At 38.3% G+C, this 24,297-nt stretch overlaps 1 protein-coding gene across 1 annotated transcript in view; it reads right to left on the bottom strand.

Moving 5' to 3' along the window:
- Positions 1–24,297, bottom strand: part of LOC310906610 (dermatan-sulfate epimerase) — a 176,698-nt gene that overhangs the window by 48,572 nt on the left and 103,829 nt on the right. The window contains exons 9-11 of the mRNA XM_083856012.1: positions 15,762–15,880; positions 14,975–15,133; positions 8,775–8,943 (exon numbers count right to left, since the gene is read on the bottom strand). Of these exons, the coding sequence (XP_083712138.1) occupies positions 8,775–8,943; positions 14,975–15,133; positions 15,762–15,880 (447 nt within the window). The remainder of the gene's footprint in view (positions 1–8,774; positions 8,944–14,974; positions 15,134–15,761; positions 15,881–24,297) is intronic.

Raw genomic sequence — 24,297 nt, forward strand, 5'->3', positions numbered from 1 at the left:
TTCCACCCACAAGCAAGGAAGAGAAACCACAAGAAGACGGGAAAATGTAATATTCTCAATGAGTGATCAGGAAAGTATTTGAGTAACAGAATGGAAGACAATTTTAATTTAATCCAGACACAGGCCTGCTTGATAAACTTACTATGCTAATTTTTTTAAATTTACTTGAACAAACCAATACATTAAACAAATAAAATCTTAACTAAGCATTTTAGATGGATGTCATTGTTTTTCAATTAAAAACACAGTCCAAGACTGAAACAGATTTCTCCCAAAATACACAGCAAAAATGTCAGGAATCATTTTTCAGTATTGACCAACAAAAGCAAAGCCAACATTTTTTCATCATGACACCACAGCAGCATCCCTGGGACGAGTGAGAAGCTCTACTGAAAGCAGAACTTCCCCTCCCACCCTGAGGTCTGCTCCCTGCCAGTGAGCAGGGCTGGCGCCAGATGCTGCAGAAGTCCCTAATAAACAGCAGCTTTGTGTTCTTAAGTGAATCCAAATATATCCTCCTGATTATCATCAAGGAAAAGGCACAAGGAAGAGAACTAAAAACCTTGTCAGTGATACCCAAGTTTGAAAAACATCTTTAAACTGCTTAACTGTGGCAAATTTCAGAAAACACTGTCAGAGATCTATCTTGCATCTCATCATCTGGATGAGGTAATTATAGGGGCAGAGGGAAAACCATCAGCTAGTATAAATTATTTTGCTTTTACAGGATTTTCCATAATTAATGCTGGCTTAGAAGCTTTATCATAAATCTTTCATTGTATTTCAAAGTCACTGCTGAAAGAAATTATTAATTTCTTAATGATAATAACTTCTAATAATTATTTCTTAGCAGTGGAGTAAGCACAATTGCTGCAGGGCAACTCACCAGTTTTGTTGTGCCTCTGAGTGACCTGACTTGCCAGTCTGTGGGTAACCTGTAACAGGTGTTGTTTTTTCTTAAATACTAAATGTTTTTATCTCCTGATCCATCTCTATTTTGTAACAGTCAAAGCAGCACCTGCACTAGAAGCGCAGGATGTGAGACAGTATACTAGAGGCAAAATGAAAAAAACCCAAGGCCACAAGTAGATTTATCTGATAGCAGTTATTTTTAGAAAAACTTCTAAGGCTGATTTTCCTAAACCGGAGGTCAGATGTTTGTTGTACTAAAGCAAAGCTCCCAAAAGAGTGAAGTCAGCATGAGAAAAGCATTCCTTCTGTCAATTACATGAAAGTCAATGCTGCTGTCTGCATAACCCATAACTCAAAAGTTGGAGAGGAGGAGAATATCTGGGTGGTGTTGTATGGGAAAGGGGGAACTCCTCAATATAGGCTTGCTCCATAGGAGAAAGCTTCTGAGTTTGGATATAGTTGGTGACACAAGCCAGTGCAGTTTACCCCTGGGCATGCAGGAATAAAGACTAAAACTACTCTCAGTCAAAGTGCAGGCTTGTTGCTTTACTTGCACTTACATAAGAGCTTTTGCCAATGTAGGAGCATCTGGGGATGGCAGGGAGAAGGAACTCTGCAGACTTGAGATATTCTAGAAACACGTGGTTTTATTGCAAGGGTCGTGTGTAAAAAGGACCTGCTTTCAGCCACCAGCCTCGGCTGAAGGGAAGCCCCAAAGAGAGAGGGAGAGAGAGAATATGAGGTAAGAGAGATCGCAGGGGTAAGGGAAGTAAGGGAGGTAAGAGAGCTAAGAGAAGTAAGAAAAGTAAAAGAGCAAAGATCTTGTTACAATACATTATTCTCCTTTTGTGTTAAATATTCTAATTTACAGTGACCAACTGGTGTGAGATACAAAACCTAGAAACTTTGCATGCAGCCTATGAGAACTACTATATTACCATATCATCCTATATTCTAAACTCTAAAAACTACTTTTCTTATCTACCTTTTCCCTAATACCTTGGCAGGGCTACTCCCTTGAGTCCTTTTTTTTTTCTATCCCTTAACCTATCTTCAGCTAATCACTGTCTTCCTGCCTGCCATAATCACATTTCAAAGCTGGCTTTAATTTCTATTTCACTCACAAGTTTTATATCTTTAGTATTTCTTGCCAGGCAATCATATTTGTAAGCTTTTCCTGTTTCATCTTTCCCAACATGCCAACACAGGTGTATCGGCTGGAGATCACGCCTGTGGCACAGACAGTAGACATCTGTGGCCTGAGCTTGGCCTGAGAAAGAGCTGAGGTTTGTCACTGGTTACTTTCCTGTGGTATCCAACACAGAAGACAGTGCCATTGGAGAAAACCCAAGTGGCAAACTGCAGGGATATGTGCAGCAGCAGCTTCACTACCAGTTTTGCAGATGCACAAGTGCCTGGGGAAATGGAATGACTGTCCCATCGTGGCTGCTGTGATTACTCGTGGTGTGCAATTTTACTGTAATTATCTTGGGAATAACAAGTCACATTACTTCGGGTCTACCCTATGGCCAAGGGACCACTGACCCCTTCCTAAACAAAACAGCTGTGCACAAGGCGTGCACTAACTTGCAGCTGAGCCTGATAAGAGTCTGCAGTGAAGGAAAGCCTTAGAAATTCCTTTGCTGTTTTGGGTTTTCATCAGAAAACACATTATTTCTATGTGAGGGAAATGTTGCTCATTTTTGTTTTAGTTTAAACAGTGGTTTTTGAAAGTCTTGTAAGAAAATAGCCGCTGCTATTTTCTTTTCAAGCAATTCTCTGCTTGATCTGGAACTGATCAGAAGAAAATATTGGACTATAATATTTTAAAATATCTAGGTGAAGAATTAATCTAAAAAAAAAAAAAATTGAGAGAATGCCAAGATCCTACCAGGATGTGTTAGTCTTTCAGGGATCTGTTAATTAATTTCTGTGTGAATGACCATTCTGGATCTTAGAGCAGGAGGAAAGGGTTCTGAGGTAGGTTCAAGAAGTTAGCCTGGAAACAAGCAATTGTTTGAGCTAACAGGCATTTCTGGCTAATGTAAAAAAAAAAAAAAAAAAAGGAGTTGCATTTTGAAGTTCCTGTGAAGGAGCTATTTCAAGACAAATGCAGAGATGATACATCCCTTTACTTTCATTCTGAGGTAAACTCACCAAGATCAACCTTCCTCTCCAAACTCATGAGATGGGTTAATCTCATCATGATCCCCTCTATGGTAAAACAAATGTTATCTTTCCCTTTCCCTGATTTTTTCTCTGGAGGGGTGACAAACATTGTTTACCTTAAAATAAAAATCCACACATGGACATACATGAAGACAAGGCTTACATAGATTTTTGTGCATATGTGACCATCTTAATCCAGAGGGAATATGTTAGGCTCCAATCCAGAGTACATAAATGCTTCCAACAATGATTTTTGTCGTGAGGTTGCAGGTTATGTATGATTTCAGTCTGGTCAGACAAATATTTTAAATACTTGGTGATTTACCTGTTTTCACTAGTTTTCACACTCAAGATTATCAACACTTGGTATTACAACTACGGTTTATAAAGTGTCAAGCTAAACCCACCTCATAAGCCTGTGATCCAGTCAAAACCCAATTATAACTTTAATTACAGCGTGCAAATGAAATTATGCTGCCTGAGTTAAAGGATAACTTTAAAGCAGAAATGACTGAGCGGTTCCCCCTTTCTTAATGAGTTGCTCATGAGTTCTCCCTTTAATCTTTTCGAGGTGCCTGTACTTTGACATCTCATAGAGCAGAATAACGATGGCAGGAACATTTTTGTCAGCTATTGGCTAGGAAGTAATCTTTTGGGTTCTGCATGATTTGACATGGGCTTCAGGGGCACAAGTCAATACACCTTTCTGGAGGAGGAAGGAAAACCTGAACAAACTGTAATACACTGAATACTGTCCTTTTTACACTGAAAATTACTATTAAGTAGTCAAATCCTGTGGTAAAGATGAGGTCTCAGACCATTTGGGAAGTAACTAGGTCCTGAAGACTTTTTATAAACTAGTCCTGATTTCTTGAACAATAATTTTTTATGGTTAAAATGCTCTTTATTGTTGGTTTCAACTGTAGTTTACAGCTGAAATAACAGATGCCTTATATTTGTTGGTTGTGTTTGACTTTTTTTTTTTTTTTTTTTTTTTTGTTTTTTTTTTTGTTTTTTTTTTTGTTTTTTAATCTAAAAGGAGAACATTGAAACTAGTTTCTTGGAAGAGATTAATCAGATTTACATTATCTGATGCTTTTCAACTGAGATCAAGATGCTATTTATACATCCAGAACACATATCTTCTCTCTATTTGGTTATCTTTGTTATCTGCTTTTTTTTTTTTTTCCTTGTATGAAACCTCAGGGCCAGAAAACCTCAGAAATGCTATGGTTGTGTATTTACACCAATTTTCCACCGGGTTTAAGAATGCTTTTTTTGCATAAAAGTTTTAATTATAAAAATGACCTCTTTGGTCTTGCAGCAGCAACTAGTATCTGTAACAGCAAATTCCCAAAGCAGTTTAAATCCTAAAAGCATTTTGATGAACTTAGTCTTTAGATGCTATAGATACAGTCTTACACTGAAGTTGGCAAGTAAAAGCACAGTTGTAAAATAATGCATTAAATATGAAAGGTTTCTGTTAACTAGAAATGCATAATATAGACTGTTCTAGGTGTTTAAGGGAATTATATATAATTGTATCATTTGAAAAAGAGTACAATTATCAGTCTGGTTACAGCAGGGACTAATTTAATTTTAAAAGGAGTTGGATTTTACTTTAAGTGATGTAATGTCAATGAAAAAACATAAAACTAAGGTGCAAAAACATGAGGGTTTTTTTTTGTTTCACTTCAGTAATAATTACAAATGATGTTGTCCAGGATACAGAAATCAGTATATGGCTGATTTATATGGCTGTAGTATATGGCTGATTAGTGATTAGTATATTACATGATTAGTGAAATTCATGTCTTCCATGGTAACAGTTGATTCCTCCAGGGCATTCAGCTTTAAAATACATGTGGAAGATGGTGTGTGCAGTTTGCAATTTGTAGTTGATCTCTGCTGGGCAGACCCGTGTATCTGCAACCTGCACATTGCCAGTTCTGGAGCCCCAGCCACGGCTGCCTTGAGCTTTCCATTGTGCAGATAATTTGCAGCTCTAAGCAGAAACATGAACTTCTTTGTCATGGTTCACTGGCAATTTTATCATTATATTTATACAGCAAGCAGACTGACAACTCAAACTCCTGCAGAAAGTGGCAGGGTACAGATCTGCAGGCATCTTTAAAGGGACAGCTTTGGTTAATTATAATGGAGATTTTTTCTCTAGTTCTAGCTAATTGAAATAACAAGTAGGCATGAAGAAAAACTTATGCAACCATATGGGCAAACCTGATACAATTTCATATCACATGCAAGATTTAAAAGAATACATTATCCTCATGCATGACACTTGGTTATCAAATCTCCAAAGTGTGAAATGAACTGTCTCCATGAAACATTGATGTTTGCACTGATTCTTTGAAATGAAATTTTCTTGAGCTGCAGCATCACTCAACCTCCTATTCTTGCTTGCAGTAGTTTTTAATCCTATGACAAACTTCACTATTCAGAGGTTATGAGACAAATTCAGAGCATTAGGTTAAGAATTATGAAATTAGAAAAAAAGTTTTTTATGTTCTCTATATTACAATTTGGAGCCACTTTCTTAACCTTTTCTTTGCAATGAAAAAAACCAAAAAACAAAACCTTACCAAAATCCTCCCCCCGCATAGTTCTAAAACTCGTGGAATTTTTTTGAAGTGTGACTTTTATAAAGATATCAAACATAGTGAGATTGAAAGCAAAGCATTAGCTTGAAATATGTGTATCATATTTTTGGATCAAAGAGCTGTTAATCAAAAAACCTGTCTGAAATGGTATTTTTTGAAATTGTTGAAATTACTGTTGGAATACCTATATGATGCAGGAAATACCATAATTAACATGAGGATCTGGAAATGTGGTCACAAGGTCACAGAGTAGTGGTTGCTGTCCTTGAAGGTAATGTTCATATTATTCAGGTAGAAAAGATAAAAGTAATCCTCTACTTGGCTCATACCTAACCTTCTAAAGTGGAGAAGGATGGCCTGGAAACTGTGCTTTATTCAGAATGTAATTTTTCAGAGAGACCCCTACACCTTTTAATTTCTATGTGGGAACTCCAAAGTAACATTCCCACAGTAATGGATCCCAGTTTGGAAGATCTGTCTTATGATATCATTGTGCTTTAAAATGCTCAAAAGCTGTAACGGAGCTGTAAATGAGGAGGGACTCGAAAGCAGAAAAGTGGAGAAACAGATGGATTTGTGAGTGAGGCATGTAGAATAGGAGCAGGGATACTGGCTTCTACTATTTTATTAACTGTATACTGTCAGTATATATAACGTATATCTGATTTCTATTCTAAACTGATGGAAGTGCATAGAAGGTATTGTAGAAGGCCTCCTTTGGGCAGTTTTAACAATAAATGAAATATACTTTTTCATGTACAAAGAAAATGCCAGTTTCTCTTCACGGACTCTCAGGAGAATTTATATGACAAACTGTGGTGCAATAGCCTCCAACTCCAGTAATACCTTCCTTGGCAGAGGTGAGCTTAAAGTTCAGGACTTCTAATGCATCTTTGAACTGGTATTGAGTAAGTGAGTTACCAGTATTGAGTAACATTAAATAGTTTTTGGAACAATCTTTTTCAATGTGTGTAGAGAAGTAAAGCAAGCTGTTCTTTATGCACAGATAGTCATTGCAGCCAAACAACAAGAATCAATCATAGTCAGCAGTGCAGCCATCTACCACATTTCACCAAATATTTTTGCAGCTCACAAGCTGTTGGCATCCTGACTTGTACATGGCACTTACTACTGCTCAGGTAGGTGTACAAGAGCCAGGTAAGACATTGTTGATAGAGAAGATCTTGTCAACCCCCAGCTCATAGGAGGCTGCAGTGAGGTGGCAGCTTGTTTAACTGGGTCAGGCTGAGCGAGGTCCTGCCAAGGCTGTGCCAGCCGGGGTTGAGCTCACACGGTCAGCACATCACTGGTTGGGAGCTGGCTTCATGTGGCCAGCATGGTGGCAGCCTGGCTGAATGCTTGGGCTCAGGGGATCTTGAGGAAAGGCCTGAGTGTTTGCAGCTTGGCTGTGGAAAGTCCTCTGCTGGTAATTAAAGCAGATGAATGGGAAAGGAAAAGCTGGAGAGCATCAAACTCGCAATAACCCATTTCAATCTCTTCTGGCTAGTTATCCCCAAATAGCTACAGCTAACATATGACTTACAGCTGCAGCCAAAAACTTCAGGGCTTGGGAAAGCAGGGGTTCTCACAGCTTGCTGTGACAGGAGTCAGACAAGGTATTCAAGAGGAGTCAGGAATTCCTTAACATCCATAATAATGAACATCTGCTCTTCCACACGAACAAACAAGAAATACTGCTCTCTGTAAGGAAGCAGAGATCTTCTCGTACCTTCAAATTTGAGTCTGCTGTCTGCTGCATAGCTGCAAGTTTAAAACATTATTTCTCCCCTGTCCTTTAGAACTGGGGTTCAACTTCTACAGACAGGACCCTTTGCCTGAGCACTGGTTCAATGCAGCGAGGGCCAGGACACGGTGTCCCTCCTATGGAGAAACAGGCTTTGCAAGAGCTCCACTGCTGAAGACAGGCAGCTATCCTACTCACTAACTGCCCAGATACACCTTATGGGTTCACACCCTTTAATCTGTAGCTGGAAAGCTCATCGTACATTTGTGGTTGAGAGCCCTTGCTTGTCCTTTAAACTGAGCTGTGGTTGGGGGGGAGCTGGCTGGGAGGCAGAGTTTCAGACTGTGGCTGACTGTTTTCTCTTGGCCAGCACTTCCGAAGCAAGCCAGAGCATGACCCTGGAAAAGGTATTAGATGAGAGTTTTATGGAAGTTATCTTTCTGTTGACATTTTCCCTTGGTATGTTTGGGCTTTGTGCCTTTAGGCTGAAGTAGACTGCAAAATGGCAAATATCAGAAGCATAAATAAATTCTGGCAGCCTATGATTGTTCTGTTTTGAGATGTCCATACAATGTAAGTGCATACGTAAAATACAGTTACAAAGAAAAGGACTATCATGTGTCCTGCTGTAGAAACCGCTGCTGGGCAAGCCTGAAATGCTCCCTTGCAACAAACCTGTTATTCCTTGGTTTTATGCATGAAGCAGGGAAGAGATGCTGAATGCAGGGCTTAGTAAAGTAAATCCTCGCTGTGTTCTTCATTCATTTAATAATTTGTTTATTCCTTTAGGTATGGGTATCAATGAAGTTCACTAATGCAAAATGATAGATGGAGCACATCTTCATCACTACTTCATAATCCACTGGTATGCACTGCAGCTCCAAAGTTACAGTGAGCTGATAAAGGGAAGTGTAACAAGCCAGATCAGTGAGAAACATTTTTGTAAGTATAACACCACCAAGTAACTTTCCATGCTGTTTGTTTCGAATGTATCTTACCACTGAAAGCAGAAACAGCAAATCACAGTGGGGAAGTAGGAACCAAGTTCAGGAACTACAGTCCGGTAAATGTTGCACCCTATCTCTAACAGAGAATCAATTAAACACCTAGTATTTGCAGACATAAATAATACCCCTGGAGTATTAGGCAACAATCAAAAGCAAAAACATCAAAGTAATCAATGGCCACTAGTGCTAAGTGTTGCATCATATGAACAGAGTATTTTGAATGTGTTTTAGATCCATGTAATCTCAAAACCAGATCTACAGCACTACAAACTTATGATGAATACTGCATGTTCATTAGAAAAAAACCTCAAACATCTTCCTTACCTGCTATTGCTTCCAGACTAGGGATTGCAATAGTGCTGTACGTGCTAATACATTTACAGGACCACGTGTGAACTAAGGTCTCTTCTGCATTTTCCAGGCCTGGCAATCTGTCCATGAAGAAAGAGCCCCACTGTTTAGATACAAAGTAAGGAACTTTGAGCTGATCTCCCTGAAAGAAAAATAAATAAATATGTAAGTTTAACAAAAAGAGGAATCTTTATTTATACACAAGCTTTAGTTTAAGGTGTGTTTTGAGTTTTAGTTTAAAACTCTAGTGTTTTTCTGATTCTCTGGGAAGGCTATATTTTATCTCGGGAGCAATGTGGCTTTAAAATATAAAGACAATAACAATCTTCCCATAAATCCCCAAGTTCCTGTTTATACAATTTATGAATTCCCTAGGACATAAAAAGTGAACTTTCAACGTTTTTTAAACCTTTTCAGAAAATTCCTTCTATTTTCCTTGTTTTTCCGTTTTTGATAGTGCGAATTGCTTGCTGCTCTTCTCTGCTGGAAAGGCTGTGTTACAGCTGGGATCTCCTCTTCCCGGAGGAAAAGGAGCTTCCTGATGCTGGGTGGAGTAACTGCAGAGAATGCATCATACCACCTGTGTTATCTGTTTCTGAGCTCATGAATGAGTGAAAACAGAGCCTCAGAATCTATGAGAGATATTCAGTTGCTTAAAAATTGTGGAATATTAATTTTTTAATGTGTATTTTCAGACAACAACATCTACTCTAAATTATGTTTTAAAGAAAGCATTAAACCAGCATTGGGAAAACTGACTTTTTACCAGTTCATCTTGAAACGAGTTATATACTGCCATGAGCAATCAGAAAAGAATGCCAGGGCACATCTACAGAAAGATGAAAAAATTGGAAAAAAACCCCTACACTATAGAAAATCTGTTAAAGTCATTTGTGAACAATTTAACTTCTCAGACCTGCAGAGAATAGAACAGATACCATACTTTGTGCCTCCAGGTTTGTGAACTTCTGTATTTTATTCTCCATTTAACGCCTCTCTTAACAGTTTTGAGAATCTGCTGGAATCATTTCTGTTTATGACCGAGGCCTGTATCTTTTGATCACAAGGAAGCTGTTGAGGCAGCTAAATAGACCACACTAGTAAACAGAGTGACTCTCTCCATGAGTCTGTGTGTCTGTGTTTTTCCCGACTATAGATGGGGAGAAGTATGATTTCAACAAATGTAGATATTAATTTCTGTCTTCTGATGGAAATAAATTGGACAAAAACCTCTTATATCTTTTGTTTCAAAATTAGCATCTAATTGAAGTCCCAGGCCTTTTTTTTTTTTTTTTTTTTTTTTTTTTTTTTTTTTCTTTGCCTTGTGCAAAGGGACAGTGTGTTACTTTTTTTCCCCCACTAAATCTTATCTTTCCATGCAAATCCCAGGACTTTACATCAGTTATAATTAAATGTAGATGCTCTGATGAATTAAAATACGTTTGCCAGCTGGATGACACATGCAGAAAATTCTTAAGGCTGTTACAGCTGTTCAGGTGATTAATCAAAACAACAACCCCAGTACTGGCCCACATAAGTCTTTGCACAAAAGACTTTGTTTATTGACATGAGGAGAGATGTGAGGGTTCTGCTTTCTGAAGTGGATGGTTAGTTCAGCAGACAATTAAAAACATAACCTGAGAGAAATGAACGGATTTTTGTGGAAGTTTGATTTGAGAGTGGGATTTTCTTCCTTATTAAGGAGGAGGGAGTTAAATTTTGTATTTACAGTCCAAGCCCTTGGTGAAATCAAACCCAGTTAGATATGAGACTTGTCATCAAGTCACCTGGTGCAGAGCTCCCATCATTTTGTTGGCTTATCCCCACATGACAGGGCAGGTCTTGCAGGCTAAATCTCGATTTAAAATCTGGAAAGAGCAGTCAAAACTTTGAGCACATCCCTAGGAAACATCAGACATTGCTCCCCTTTCCATCCCTAACTGACGCCCTGAAGATGTCCTTATCTCACCTGCAGCACATATCACAGCCTGCAATGAAGGACAGACCACACACCTTGAGTCTGTGCATCCCTGAAATGAGGCTAAAGTCTCCTCTTACTATGCCTGCTCACATCCCTGGAAGCACATGCCCAGCAGCAGGGCTGAGGAGCTCTGGAAGATGCATCAGCCACTCCTGCAGTCCCCAGACACAGAATTTGATTTCATAGCAGGACAGTAGATCCTGGGAAGTGCTGGGCAATCCCTCTTTCTCATGCAAATCCCCCAAGCATATGGGTTTGCTCTCAGGCATATTGGTCAGACAGCAGCAGGTCAGATGTTGATTGTGTCAGTTGAGGGTACAAAGCCCCAAAGAAAAGATCTACACTTCAGGGAAGTAGAGATGGTACCAGAAATTCCCAAGTTCCAGGGCCTTCCACAAAGTCAAAATAACTGGATTGCTTACTACCACCTTTGCTTTGCTAACTTTAGACAAATAGGGCCTGTTAACAGAATAAACAGAGTCTGTTAATAGGACCCTCGGGTAACACTGATTTGTCAGCTTACAAATTATCCTTCTAAAATACAAATTAGCAGGGAGCCAAGCTCTGAAGTTTTTCTACATTTGGTAAAGAGATGAAAGAAAGAAAAAAAGATGTAAAGGAGAAAGGAGTGAAAGATCAAGCTGTTAGTATTTTTAAGGCTTTATTTAGATGCAGATTTGCTATTTATGACATCATCTTTGTAGCAATCAGGAGGAATACTGCATCTGATATGGGTGATGGTACTGATGATTGTATGCTTTGTCCCGAAGTAGTAACACAGCACTGACTCTTGATGCCAGAAAAGAATCAATGCTCAAAATACAGTTGTTCTGGTATAACAGTATTTGAGATGTTTCTGTCAGCACAGCTGTACTGACCACAACAACGGGATGTCCCTGAGTCACACACCCATGCTGGGTGTGCAAATGGACCAGCCAGCCATTGATCTGATTTTTTTTGCACAGAACCTGACCTTCTACACATCATGCAAATGTGAAACATTTCACCCATGATTATTGCACCTAAACTACAGCAGGGATCACTATAAGCAAATTTAAAATAAAATGTGCTACACTTCAGGATATTGCCCTAAGAATATTGCTTTAACTCACCAGGCTTCACAACAGCATGTCAGGTTGTTTCTGAAAGTACTGTTAGATTTGTGTAGAAGATAAACAGGAATAAAGAGCCAAAAGGCATAAAGTAAATAGCCTTGTCTATGGTCACACCAAGGGAGTTAATGGAAATTCAGGGGGATAACAGCCCTGACTTCTACAACAAACCAGTCACCAGGCAATATTGTAAAAATTAAGATTTCCCTTCTAACTACAAAATTATCATCTATATCCACCAATTAATTCTTTGATTTCTGGTCCATTCATTCATATAGCCCAAGGTTTTTACACACTGACAGCTCTTCTGTAATAATTTTCCTCGAAATTCTGGGACAAATTCCAGCTTTCCTTTGAGTTTTCATTGATGGAACTGATCACACATTTAAAGAACAGAGTGCAAAACCAAAGCCTCCAGCCAAACAAACCCCCAATTCCGGGAGGGAGGGAAGTCTTGTTTCAACACAATGCCCTGTATTTTTATTCACCCTGCACGCTGCAATTTACTTAGGAGCCAAGTAACTGCATAAATAGTTTTTAGTTTGCTATTCTCTTGCTTATTTGGTTATGACTCACATACTTAAAAGAACTGCAGTTGTTAACATAATTTCCCAGTTATGTGTATCTGGCTTATATCATGCTTTTAATTGAAAGGAAAAGACAAAAAACTGCAAATGAAAATGGAAATCACAAGTCTCCCACTTGGTGTGTGAGGAGGTTGTTTTCTTCCCCTCTCTGTTAGTGACAAAACACAAGTCAAAAAACTAAACCCAGATTTTTGTAATTTCTTCCTGAAAGATGCAATTACCAATTAAAGTAATACTTTATTACTTTAATAGTATTTTGTAAAGAGTGATAGCATTGAGACTTGCATCATGTATTAAGTTTTCAGTCCCTCTCTGCACAAACAGCATGGTGTGGAAAATCTACAGTAGTACTGTATTTTATTGTGAATGAATGCTAAGGCTGATTAAACAGATGAAATCTAATCTGTTTGTGACTAATTTTCCATAAACACCTGACTTTGTACAATCCTTTGAATTGGCTTCTCTACCTTCTTAACCAAAGGGTTAATGGGAGAAGTTCCTTGGGGGAATGAAAATAAAACTCTCATAGGCTTGTAAAGGGAGTCCCTTTGAACTAGTCCTGTTAAGTTAGTGGTGTCCAGTCAACTGCAGAGATATGGATGTGACCTGTTGTTCAGACTCCAGTGAGCAGCATGGTAATGAAATAACACCACTGACCTGCCACGGCCCCCCTGGTTCAGGTTCCTTTAATCAACGCAATTCATTTCTCCCTTGCTTGCTTGCTGTCACTGGAAGCGGATGTAAACGGAACAGGGGTTGTGTGTGGTAGGTGCAATCTCTTATCAAGAATGCTACAGTGTCAGTGAAATGTCAAGCACCTGTCTAAAAGTCTCAATTTGCCTCCTGACAACTGCTGCGATAGAGAAGATGGATCCCGTGAACAGTTGAGCAGAGGTGTTGCAACAAGGGAAAAGCAAATCGTCATCATGGGCTCGGAAACACATCAATCCATTACTCTTTCTTTGTACTCCCAGGAAAAGAACCATTTTCTGTCTTTCTGTTTAAAAATGTGTCCTTCAAAAGCATATATTAAACATGCTTAAGAAACCATGTTGAACAAATCTCCCAGACCTTAAGTTTTATGCAGCAATGCAGCAGAATCTCCAGTCAGAGAATGAACGAGTTAATGGAGGATATTGAGTTATTTCTAAAGCATTAACTATTTAAATCAAATTGTATTAACCCAAAAGTGCTACTAGCTCTTCTTCCCTCACCTCCACTTTCTACTGAGAAACACTTTCTCTTGATAGGATATTGAATTTTTTTAAACTTTGTTTCTATTCTTTCACAACCCAGAAAAAAGCCTAAACTTTAATGATTACATTTCAGTGACTGAAATGTCCTTGTCTGACTTTAGTTTAGAAATCAGGATAGTGGGGGAATAGATGAGATGTGTCTATTAAAAAAAAAACATATAGATATCATATCTATATTGTTTTAGTCCCATTGAAGATGCCCTTTTCTCCATTAAAACCAGGAACTTTTAAAACACTTAGATTAAAAACATACCAAGTATAAATGCACCTCCCAAATCTTTTCTATTGGTAAGTTTACTTTTAATCACAAACAGTAATTACTTAAGAAGAAAAATAAAGTTTAGTGCTTTAAAAAGAAAAAGTGTGAAAAGCATATGTATTTCTCTGCAATTAGAACAAAATGACCTATTTATTTAGTACCATATGAAATGAAGAGACACTCCAAATGGAGAGTGAAGCTTCGCTGTAGTTCCTAGCTACATGGGACATGCTGGAGGTACAATGTTGCCTCATTATCCATCTCAGTGCTGTTTTCTATCCACTTTGCTCTTTGGCAGCAGAGGAAAGGATAAACCATAGTAACTTCTCACTTTCTGTGGGAGAATTAAAGGGTGACAGCAGTGCTAAGGCCCTACTTCCCAACTGTGATCCACCGGAAAATCATATTATTTATCTGAGGTAACTATCAGTAAGTCTGCACTGGGCCAGATTTTGAAGCAGTCTCTCTTATCTGAGCACAGCTGTCACCAAAATAACAACCTGTGAGAGAAGCAGCAAATTAAAAGTTCTTTGTATATAAGGAAAGCACAAGCAAACCATATTTCAGACAGAGAGAAAGCAGCCTTCCAAACAATGTAATAAAAATTCCTCCATGTTTACAGTTGGCCACAACACACAGGGAAACGTCATGAACTCAGCAGAGTTCAGGCGTTGGACTTGTGATAAGTGGACATGAAATCTGTCCTTGTGGGATGGAGGGACCTTGCTAAGGGAGAGCACATACAGGTCCTTTTCTGAGATCTACAGCTTAGCTCCAGATAGAGGTGCTGTGTCACCCATGCATTGCTGAGCTGAGACAGAAAAGCATCCTCCCAGAAGACAAGGAGAATACATCTGTGGGGGATGCTGATGCTGCCAAGCAGGTAAGACAAGCAGGTTCATTCTTAGTGCAGGTGACATGAGGCTTTTCTGTAATTTACTTTATTCTGTTCCAGGAAACATCTGCAGGAACCCTTACCTCGTATTTTCCTTTCTTCTCCAAGGGCTCAGATTCAGCCTTCGCAGGCACTGTACCTTGGTCCCCTAGAAGCTCCTCTAAGATGAAGACAGTTTCCCAGTTGCTATAGTGATGAGCTGGGAAAATATCTGAGTGCATGCTGTCACCAAAATAAACAACCTGTGAGGGAAGAAGAAAATTAGAAAGTTCATTGTATGTGAGGAAAACACAAACAACCTGTATTTCACAAAGAGACAAAAAGAGCCCTAAAATGACCTAATAAAAATTCCTCCGTGTTTATGCTTGGTCAAGACATGCAGAGATCCTATTAATGTCAAGTTTGGGGTTTTATCTTCAACCAGCTCCATAAGGGAAAGGCTGGCCCCACACACCCTCCTTGCTCTCACCCTCCAGGGGCATTGGAAAGGGATGCCTAACTGGAACCAGCAAAAGGAAGTGTGACTTTTTTGGCTGACAGAAATAGCCTGATGGGAAGCAGCAGAAAGCCTACAAAAAAAAAAAAAAAATACATCAAACTGGAACAGGTTTTAGACTACACTGCAAACAAGACAGAATATTCTTCTTGGTGACTCAAAACTCTTCTGTGTCCAGGAAAGAACTTATTCACTATAAAAAATGTTGTTACACCATCTTTAGTGGCATTTTCACCTATCCAGACCTGTACTTAACATATTCCTAGTTTTCACTGATGCCATCTGATATCAATAACTTTAATGAAAGTTCATCTGGTGAACTCTTGACTGAAACAGAGTATTTTCAGAAAGATTTACTCTCACTTGTAACATACCTTGGGATCCAACTTGCCAGTCATTTTCTTCAGTAGATCATAAAGCTGGGTAGCATTACCTTGGGAATACCAACCAGGCTTGTCCAGTGACAGCAGAGCCTCCTGCTCCTCATCATTTTCTGAAATCACCAAGCCAAATTGCATGCTGTTAGTGAGACCAGCCCATCCTCCTGTACTTATGGGACGTGTGGGAGGCTGCTTGTGCACAGCCAGTCTGTTTTGACATTAAATCAGCTCCAGTGTCTGGCTCAAGTTCTGGTACTGACTGTGGATTCAGTCAAGGTGTTTGGTGGCTGAGGGCAGTCAGACATTTGTGAGAAAAAAAGCAGCTGAGCCTTGTGTGCACCAACTACAGAAGACCTAAGGAATCAAATTCATGGACTTTGCCACCCAAACACTGCAGCAGGAGGTCACACAGACCAGACTGATGGAGCTGCTACAAATGAAGGTGAAAACATGAGATATAACAGACAGTAAAAGACAGCATGTACCTTGCCATGCATAAAATGACCCACTGTTTTTAAACACTGGCACAAACCCAACAAAACAGACTGAAGTAGCTCCTAAGGGTGTTCATCAGCCTTAGATCAGCACAAACAATGAGCAGTTCCAGTTATCATCCAGTTTTGAAGAAATGATGAGTGGACAACAACCCCAATGTTGCTGCTGGTGGTGTAATACACATTGACATGCATCCACTCTGGCAGTGTCAGCAAATTAGAGAAATCACTAGAAACTGAAACTCCCTGGTTATCACCCAAGTCTGCCACAGGTTTTGTCTCTGGCTCCAAAGCAGAGATCTGTCCCAGCATCCATGTAACCTTGTTGCTTTTTCAAATCCATGTGCTATTGCCAGATGCACTCCTTTTAGCTTCTTGCTGGAGCCAAAATAGTAGTCTCAATGAACCGATAAACTATGATTTAATCAGAAATATTAATATTAATGTCTTTTGTCTATTGAACTGGTGAAACAAAAGGTTGATTTTGTATTTATTCTCAATCTAGCATGTCTTAATTTTATGCTAGAGAAAGCACAGTAAGTACAGCACAGTACTTAGATCTGACTTAGGTATAATATCAGAACTTCAGTTTTTCTCTTGCTTCATAGAATTTTTCAAAGTACTTAAAATGTTAGGAGAAAGATGAAAAGAGCAATGTCTACCTTGTTAGAGACTGTTGAAAGCTGAAATGCAAATTTTGAAGAATGGTGAAATGCTAAGACAGCTTTACCTAAGAGCACTGAAGATGCACATGGTTCAATACATGCATCTTGGAAAGAAATTAAAAAAGAAGCACAAAGAGGGAAATGGGTATGTGGAGAGAGGAATGAAAGCATTCTTTAATATTATGAATCTACAAATTTGAAGAAACAGACAAAACAATTCCATATTAAGGGTGTTTCATAAACTAGGAAAAAACAAGGAAATTCAAAGTTGACATTAACAATTCATGTAGAACTTGTGTGGAAATGCCTTTTCCTTTGTTCTTCTTCAGGAATCTAACAATAATTACAATAATAATAAATATGATAGCATCCATTAAAAAAATAAAAATCTTCATTTCCTGACTATTAAAACCTTTGATCAAACAACTTCTGAGTGAACATAAATTGTCAAAACAGTAAATTTATTTAATCTTCTTTGTATTTTTAGACATATTTGGATGGTTGGCTGAACAAGTAGACACAATCATCAAATGACATGGACATAGAAACATATGAAAACAACTCTTTTGAGATGCTATAAAGTTTTTTTTTAAATTTGTGAAGATTTGTATATCTATCATTGTCTCTCCATTCAGCCAGTCAGGAAAATAGTGGAGAAAAATGGAGATTTTATGTGAGACTTTTTTCAGAATAACGACATTCATTTGCAAATAGAAGCCCTATGTATTACAGCAGCTTCAGGAGGCTCCAGCAAAGAGCAAAACCCTGCTTGCTACTTCTATGGAATGGCATGAGGGGAAGTCCTGACTGCAACAATTCACTGTAATTACAAGGTAGAAGACCTCTCACTCTGTGGGAGCTATTACTGTCACCCCTAGCAATGGGATTAATCTCACTTAACTCAAGGCATCCGGAATTCAGGTTTCTAATTCACAGTTACAATCTGAACTAGCTGACCAGGAACCTGTGGTAGGCAAATGACAGTGCCACAAGCATTTTCTAGGGGTCCCAGCTCTGGAGAAGGAAAGGATTTAATTAAGTTAGAAACTTTGCTTTTAGGCAATGAAATAAAGGGAAAGTAATTTCCCCTTTAGAAGGAGGCAGCAAACAGCACTCAGATGTCTAGTTCATTATGGGAACACTTCAAATTTGGAAGGAGCTTCATAAATTTGAGGAATTAGGAAAGGCTCTTTAAAATATTTGAGTTGTAGGGTCATAGGGATAACATCTGTGAATAGACAAACCTTGCCTTGAATCATCCCATGTGGGGTGACTGTGTCAATTTTATTACTGTAATCTGGAGTGGAAGGAAATGGATAGTGTTCCAGTTGCAGTAAGTCATTAATGAGAACAGTTTGTTAATTTGCTTACATTTGTCCAGTGGTAAAATACAGCTAAGAAAATTATTCTTCAGCCTTTTAAGGCTTTTTGTAGAAGTTCTGCCACATAAAAATTGATACTCAACAATTTAAAAACCCATCAGTGACACCAGTGGCTCTGGCCTTGTATCCTTCAGATGGTAGCTACATAACAGTACTGAAGAAATCTTCAAATTTCCTGCAAAAATGCAGCGCAAATGTGATTATGGTAGTTCTTAATAGATATTCTAAGATGAACACTAGCTACTCTCAGTCAAGAGGAAAACTGCTGCTGACCTTCTTTCCACTTTGCTGTTATTGATTCTTAAAAGTTCATTTAAAGGTCAGAAATGCTATAAATATTTGTCCAGCAGGAAGCAACATACATAGGCGGCGATGCTTTAGGTCTTATAAGCTAGGAAAAGGAGATGTCCTGACAATTTCAAACAGACTGGATAACCAAAAAGAATTTCTCTGATGATTTAGAGTGACTTGCCTCCTTCTGAAGCCTCACGTAACATTGCAATCCAGTTTCTTGGCTGCAGACTGAAAACATGCCACGTCAGGAAATGTAAAGGTAGCGAGCAAGTAAAATTAAAATAATTAAACCCAGAAAATCATTCTGTTAAAACACTTGCCCAAAACTAACTGTGATTCAGAGCAGTCTTCCTGGGGGGAAGTTACTGTTCCTTTTTAAAAACAACAACGAAAGCTTGACTCATGCTGGGGCAATAATAACATTGCTGGGATGACAATTTCCATATAGCTTTGTTTTTTCCATACAACTGGGAAATGGTTTCTGATTCAGAAATTTACTTTCATCATCAATAAAAGATAAGGTTTTTCAGATTAACCAATTCACTAATAAGACTCAATATCCTTTTTTTTTTGTGAGAATTTTCTTGCCTACCTTTAAATGTTCATTGCAGCTTTAAAACAGAGCCTGAGGAACATCTGGTTTCATTCTGAATGATTATGCAAAAAGTAATCAGTGAAGCTTATTCTCATTTAAATGACAACTGATGGTAATTTACTTTGGCAAAGAGTCACTTTTTGGGAAAGACTTTGCACAGCTTGCTTAGTGCCATCTGCTCTGTGTCCTCTTAGGGGTTATACCTGCTGAGATGCAAAGGGTCTGAACCTGGGGATCTGTCCCCAGCCTAGCTGGTGTTTACTGTTAGACCCCAGGCCATGGGATAGACTCTTGGTTGGGAAGCATGAAGTTAAGAGAGAAGCTGAAGTGAGGGCAAATTTATGCTTCAATACCCTGAGCCACACCTACACCCAGGTTAATGTTCATCACCATCCCTGAGGCACCATCCTGTGCTGCTCCTCCAGCTGGACACCCTGCAGTGAATGTTGGTTACACACTGGGGCCAGGACCTGCTAGTGACTCACCAGAGAGCCTGAGAACAGCTCACATCAACTTGACTGGGCAGATACCAGGGAAAGAAAGCAATCCCAAGTGCCCAGAGGCCCTGCCAGCCAAAAGTGTGCTGGATTTAACTACAATGTGCACACAGCTCACCTATAGGCTGTCCTTCTGCCTTTCCCTGGACAGCCTTAACCCCTTTCCTCAGAGACCTAGTTACTGGTATTTTTCTTTTCCTCTTTGAGCTGTGCAGAAGAATGAAAAACATGTGTCAGCTCTGTCACTGCTCCTGCCTCGTCTTGCCCACAAGCAGGCTCTGGTGAGCTCCCTCCACCTGCAGGCACTCATGAAGATGGGCTCATGTGTTCAGCAACAGCAGCTCTGGTTACCAACATGGGGGTTACAGTAAAACAAGTCTATTCTATGGTCCACAACTATCACACTGATAGGCCTCTCTGCAATTTAAAATAATGGCATTTCAGACCCTCAGTGCATTAATATAAAAAGTGCCGTTATGTTTCACACTCACTTGCAAACAGTCTAGTTCTGGATAGCATTTTGATCTCACTTAAGACAAACTCCTTTCCAAAACAGAAATCAGAGCAGGAAAATGCATCATTGTATAAGGACAAAGGGACCTGCACAGGTGGGTTCTTCCAATTTGTAAAGGTATAACAAGATGGGATGACATAAATTGTAGAGTTTTCCTGCAGGCATGTTCTCCAGGAAGAAAGCAAGAACTAACAAGATTCCTGGAGGTAAAACTTCAGACCCTATAGGCACCCCTCTTAGAGTATCACCCAAAACTCCTGTGTATAGATCAATCAACTTTGCTGTGTGGCTTCCAGGATAAACTCAGGTATTAGTGTGTGTTTTGCCATCCCTGAATTACTGGGCCCTGAAAGCAGCTGTGAGATCCATCTGCCTTTGCATCAGCACTTGCCAGTCTCCTGTCTGACTGCAGGGAAATAATAAAGAACAAATTATTCCCTTAACATGATGTGCTGAAATGAAAGGTTAAGGCTTCCCAAACTGACGTGATTTTGGCCATGTTGTGGGTTTTTGGTTTGCTTGTTTGTTCTTTTTCCCCCAGAAATAGCCCGAAGATCACCTCCCCTTCTTGCCTTTGCATCATCTTGCCTTTTTTGGGGTGGCTTATGGTTGGTGAGATGGAGTCTGAACTAATGAAAGTAAGAATTAAGTTTTGAAAGCTGGAACATGATTTAAAAATTTACATAGGCAGTGATACACCTTTCTTATGCTTAGCAATCCCAGCATATGTTTGTTTGATCATACAGAGGACTAAATACAGTAAGCTGGCAATGCTCTGGAGGAACACCACAGATAAAGCTGAGGAAAAAATACAGATATCACACTGTGAAAAAAAACCAAGCAAACTATTTCATTATAATTTCTAAGTACTGTTTATCATATTACTAACAATTACTTCTCTCAGGAAGGATTTCTGTCCTTCCGCTATTTTGTAAGGCCTGGTAAGATCAAAGTACAAAATAGTGTATTTTCAAATTGCTCTGGGCATATATAAAAAAACCACAGAATCCTTTGAGCAGAATTTTTTTTAAAAAAGAGGTTTTATTTTTTTAGTTTTACCAAAACCTTTTACACTTTTATTAAAATCTGCCTTACTGCTTAAATTGTGCCATGAAACAGGCTATGCAGAGATAAGATTGAAGCTTTACTTGTTTGCAAGAAAATCAGTAGTTCCTTTAGAGACGTCAGCAAGTAAGCTTCTCTGAAGTTTAACTTGTTTATAAGAGAATCAGTCATGTTTTTAGAGATGGCAGCAAATAAGTTTCTCTAGAAGGTTTTGATTGTTGCATTACAGGAACTGAAAATAACAGCTCCCTACAGATTAAGTAATTTGTTTTCAAAACTGCCAAAGCATTAACTTTCTGCCTTCCCAGGAACAGCCTGGCTAACAAAGCCTTTCTGTTTGAAACACTGATATGATGAAATTCTAGCAAGGCCATTTTTTTCTCAAAAAAGAAAAATCACTTTTTGGAAAATGATTCTTCTACATGTTCATTTTTAATTGTAGTTCATGTGCAAATTTGGCAAGGGTTTTTCCATAATTTTATTTAATTGCATTTATAAATAAGAAAACTTCTACTGTGCAAGGGTAAGGGGGACAGAAATATGTAATTTCACTTCTTCATTGCACATATTCTGTAAGGGATTTTTGTTCTGTTTTTTTAAATTGGGATCATGGAAAGGTACAAAATAATATGAAAAGAAAGAAATTCCCTCTCTAGAGCAGTTTTATTCTGGATCTCATTAGTTTTGTAAAAAGATCCAGATCCAGATTTCTTATATGTAAGAAATTTCTTATTAGAAGTTAAGAAAAATAACCATGTTAAAATAAGTACCATAGTTGTCCTAGAGATCCTTGTATAATTATGGAGAGAGAGAGCTTTTCCGGAAACCGTTTCCAATTAAAATAAGTTAGGAAAGGTAGGTAATTGAGGAAAAAAACCCCTGACATAAACATTCCAGGAATATACAGTTCAGTTCAAACACCTGCCCATAGCTGTTCTTACCAGAGTGTACATGAGGTGGAAGCAGAAGACAGAGGTAAACAGAGAAGATGAGATGAGGGCCATCAGACAGTTCTGACCTAACCTGTCATTTCAGAAAAATGTCTCAATTTCTCAATTAAAATCCAAGTGAGACACACAAAGCATCTTAGCACTGTGTAGTCTGTAGTCTTCCAGTTTATCCGAACCTATTAACTTTCTCTAATAATACCTCCTGAAATAAGGCATATGAAATTTGCTCTTGGACCATACTTTTCCCCACTGAAAATTGACACTGAAGTGTAATGGGAAAGAACTCCCTGCCATATTTACCTTGGCCTTCAATTTAAAAAAAACAAACCCAAGGACAAAAAAAGAACAAAAGTTCTTTAATCCTCAGTTACAGAAAAACTAAGATCTTTTTCTCTATTTCTTAATACTACAGATATAAAATATATATCAAAACTAGAATAGACAAATTGATTATGAAGAAATGTATCCCTACAAGCAATGTAGGGATCCTGCTGCAAAGGCCCTTAGCTCTTCATTTTTTCAATTCCCTAAAATATGTTATTTCAAAGGGAATAATGATTGTGTAGGAGACATGTGCATGCATAGTTATTGCACATACTGATTTATCCAAAATACACAATAGACATTTTCATTAACTTTTATATGAAAACTATTTATACAACTAGGTTGATTTATGATTTATAAGTAGTTCCATTCATTTTTTTTATTTTACTACACTATCTCAAATCCCTACTTTAATTTTACCGACTTACTCTGTCTGAAGTTCCAGTTTCAAATATTGTCTGAATATAATATTCTGCCCCCCTCTGAAGGGGGGCAGTTTTATATCAGCCTTTAAGGACCAACTTAAGATTTAAGATTCCAAATGTAGAAAAATAAATTTGGGAATTAAAAATAAATAAACAGATAAACAAACCCACACAACTCTCTGCCTGTTAGTAACTGTACAAATATAACTGCAGATAGTGGATATTAAAGACTTGCTCAGCTTTAGTAATTAAAAAGAACCTCAGCCAAACCCAGAAAGAAAACTGGATGCCTTAGAATACTCTTTCTTTTTCTCTGGAAATACAAACTAACATCTGAGGCCACTGAGAGAGGGGTTCTGGCTTCTGTTGACCGAAGAATTCTTTTTATCTCATGGTAGCAGAGAAGCATTTCATTACACATGTAAAATAATCATACTGATATCAGATCTATTTGAATATGCCTGTAAGGGAAGACACTACCTCAGCATTGTTTCATATATGTATTAAATAGTGAGTATTATTATAGGTTATTTATAATACTTGGCACTTCAAGTAACAATCAATGAAAAAATATTTAATTAGAATATAATGGTATTAAATAGTTAAGGACCATTTTCTCTTAGAAAATACAGTAACTGCCACTAATAGTTAAAAGTCATAGAAATGAAAGAATATGAAACATACCCACAATCACACTGGGTGGTTTTGTTCAGTAGCAAATGCACTTTTTTCCTGATGTATTTTCTGCCTTATATTTTGTTTCCCTTTGCTTAAGCTAATGTGCAAGAGACACCAAAGGAGTTTGGGGAGGATATGACTTTAGACTCTCCCCTTGGAGTCATATCTCTGTTCATGTATCATCAGTGAATCCCAATGGTGATTTTGCTATTTTTTTTTTTGCAATGAGGATGACTTTATTACAGTCTCTACTGCATTTTATGTTATTACTATTTCTTCTAGATAAAAAACATTGCAAAAGAAGGGAAGGAGAAGGTGTGAGCATACAGTGGAAGACAGATGCAACAACAAGGTCAGTCTTGAAGTCTGGGGACAATTTTGTGGCCTTGTGGATCACAGACATGGATGAATGCAAAGGAGGGGCAAAGAGTATGACAGGGTTAGAACAACTGGCAGAGACTTAAGAAGCTGTTTAAGGTCTGCTAAGGAGCCAGGTGTGTCAGGTAACACCACGATGAAAATCAACATGAAGCCTTGTTTCTGTAGGATCTGTTGAGATACGGTACAACTTCATAGTTAATAAACAAAATGAAAAAAAAAAAATTAGGAAATGAATGTTCTAACAAACAGGAAGAGTTCTTATGTGT

The sequence above is a fragment of the Zosterops lateralis genome, assembly GCF_965231275.1.
Source record: "Zosterops lateralis genome assembly, chromosome: 3".
Lineage (NCBI taxonomy): Eukaryota > Metazoa > Chordata > Aves > Passeriformes > Zosteropidae > Zosterops > Zosterops lateralis.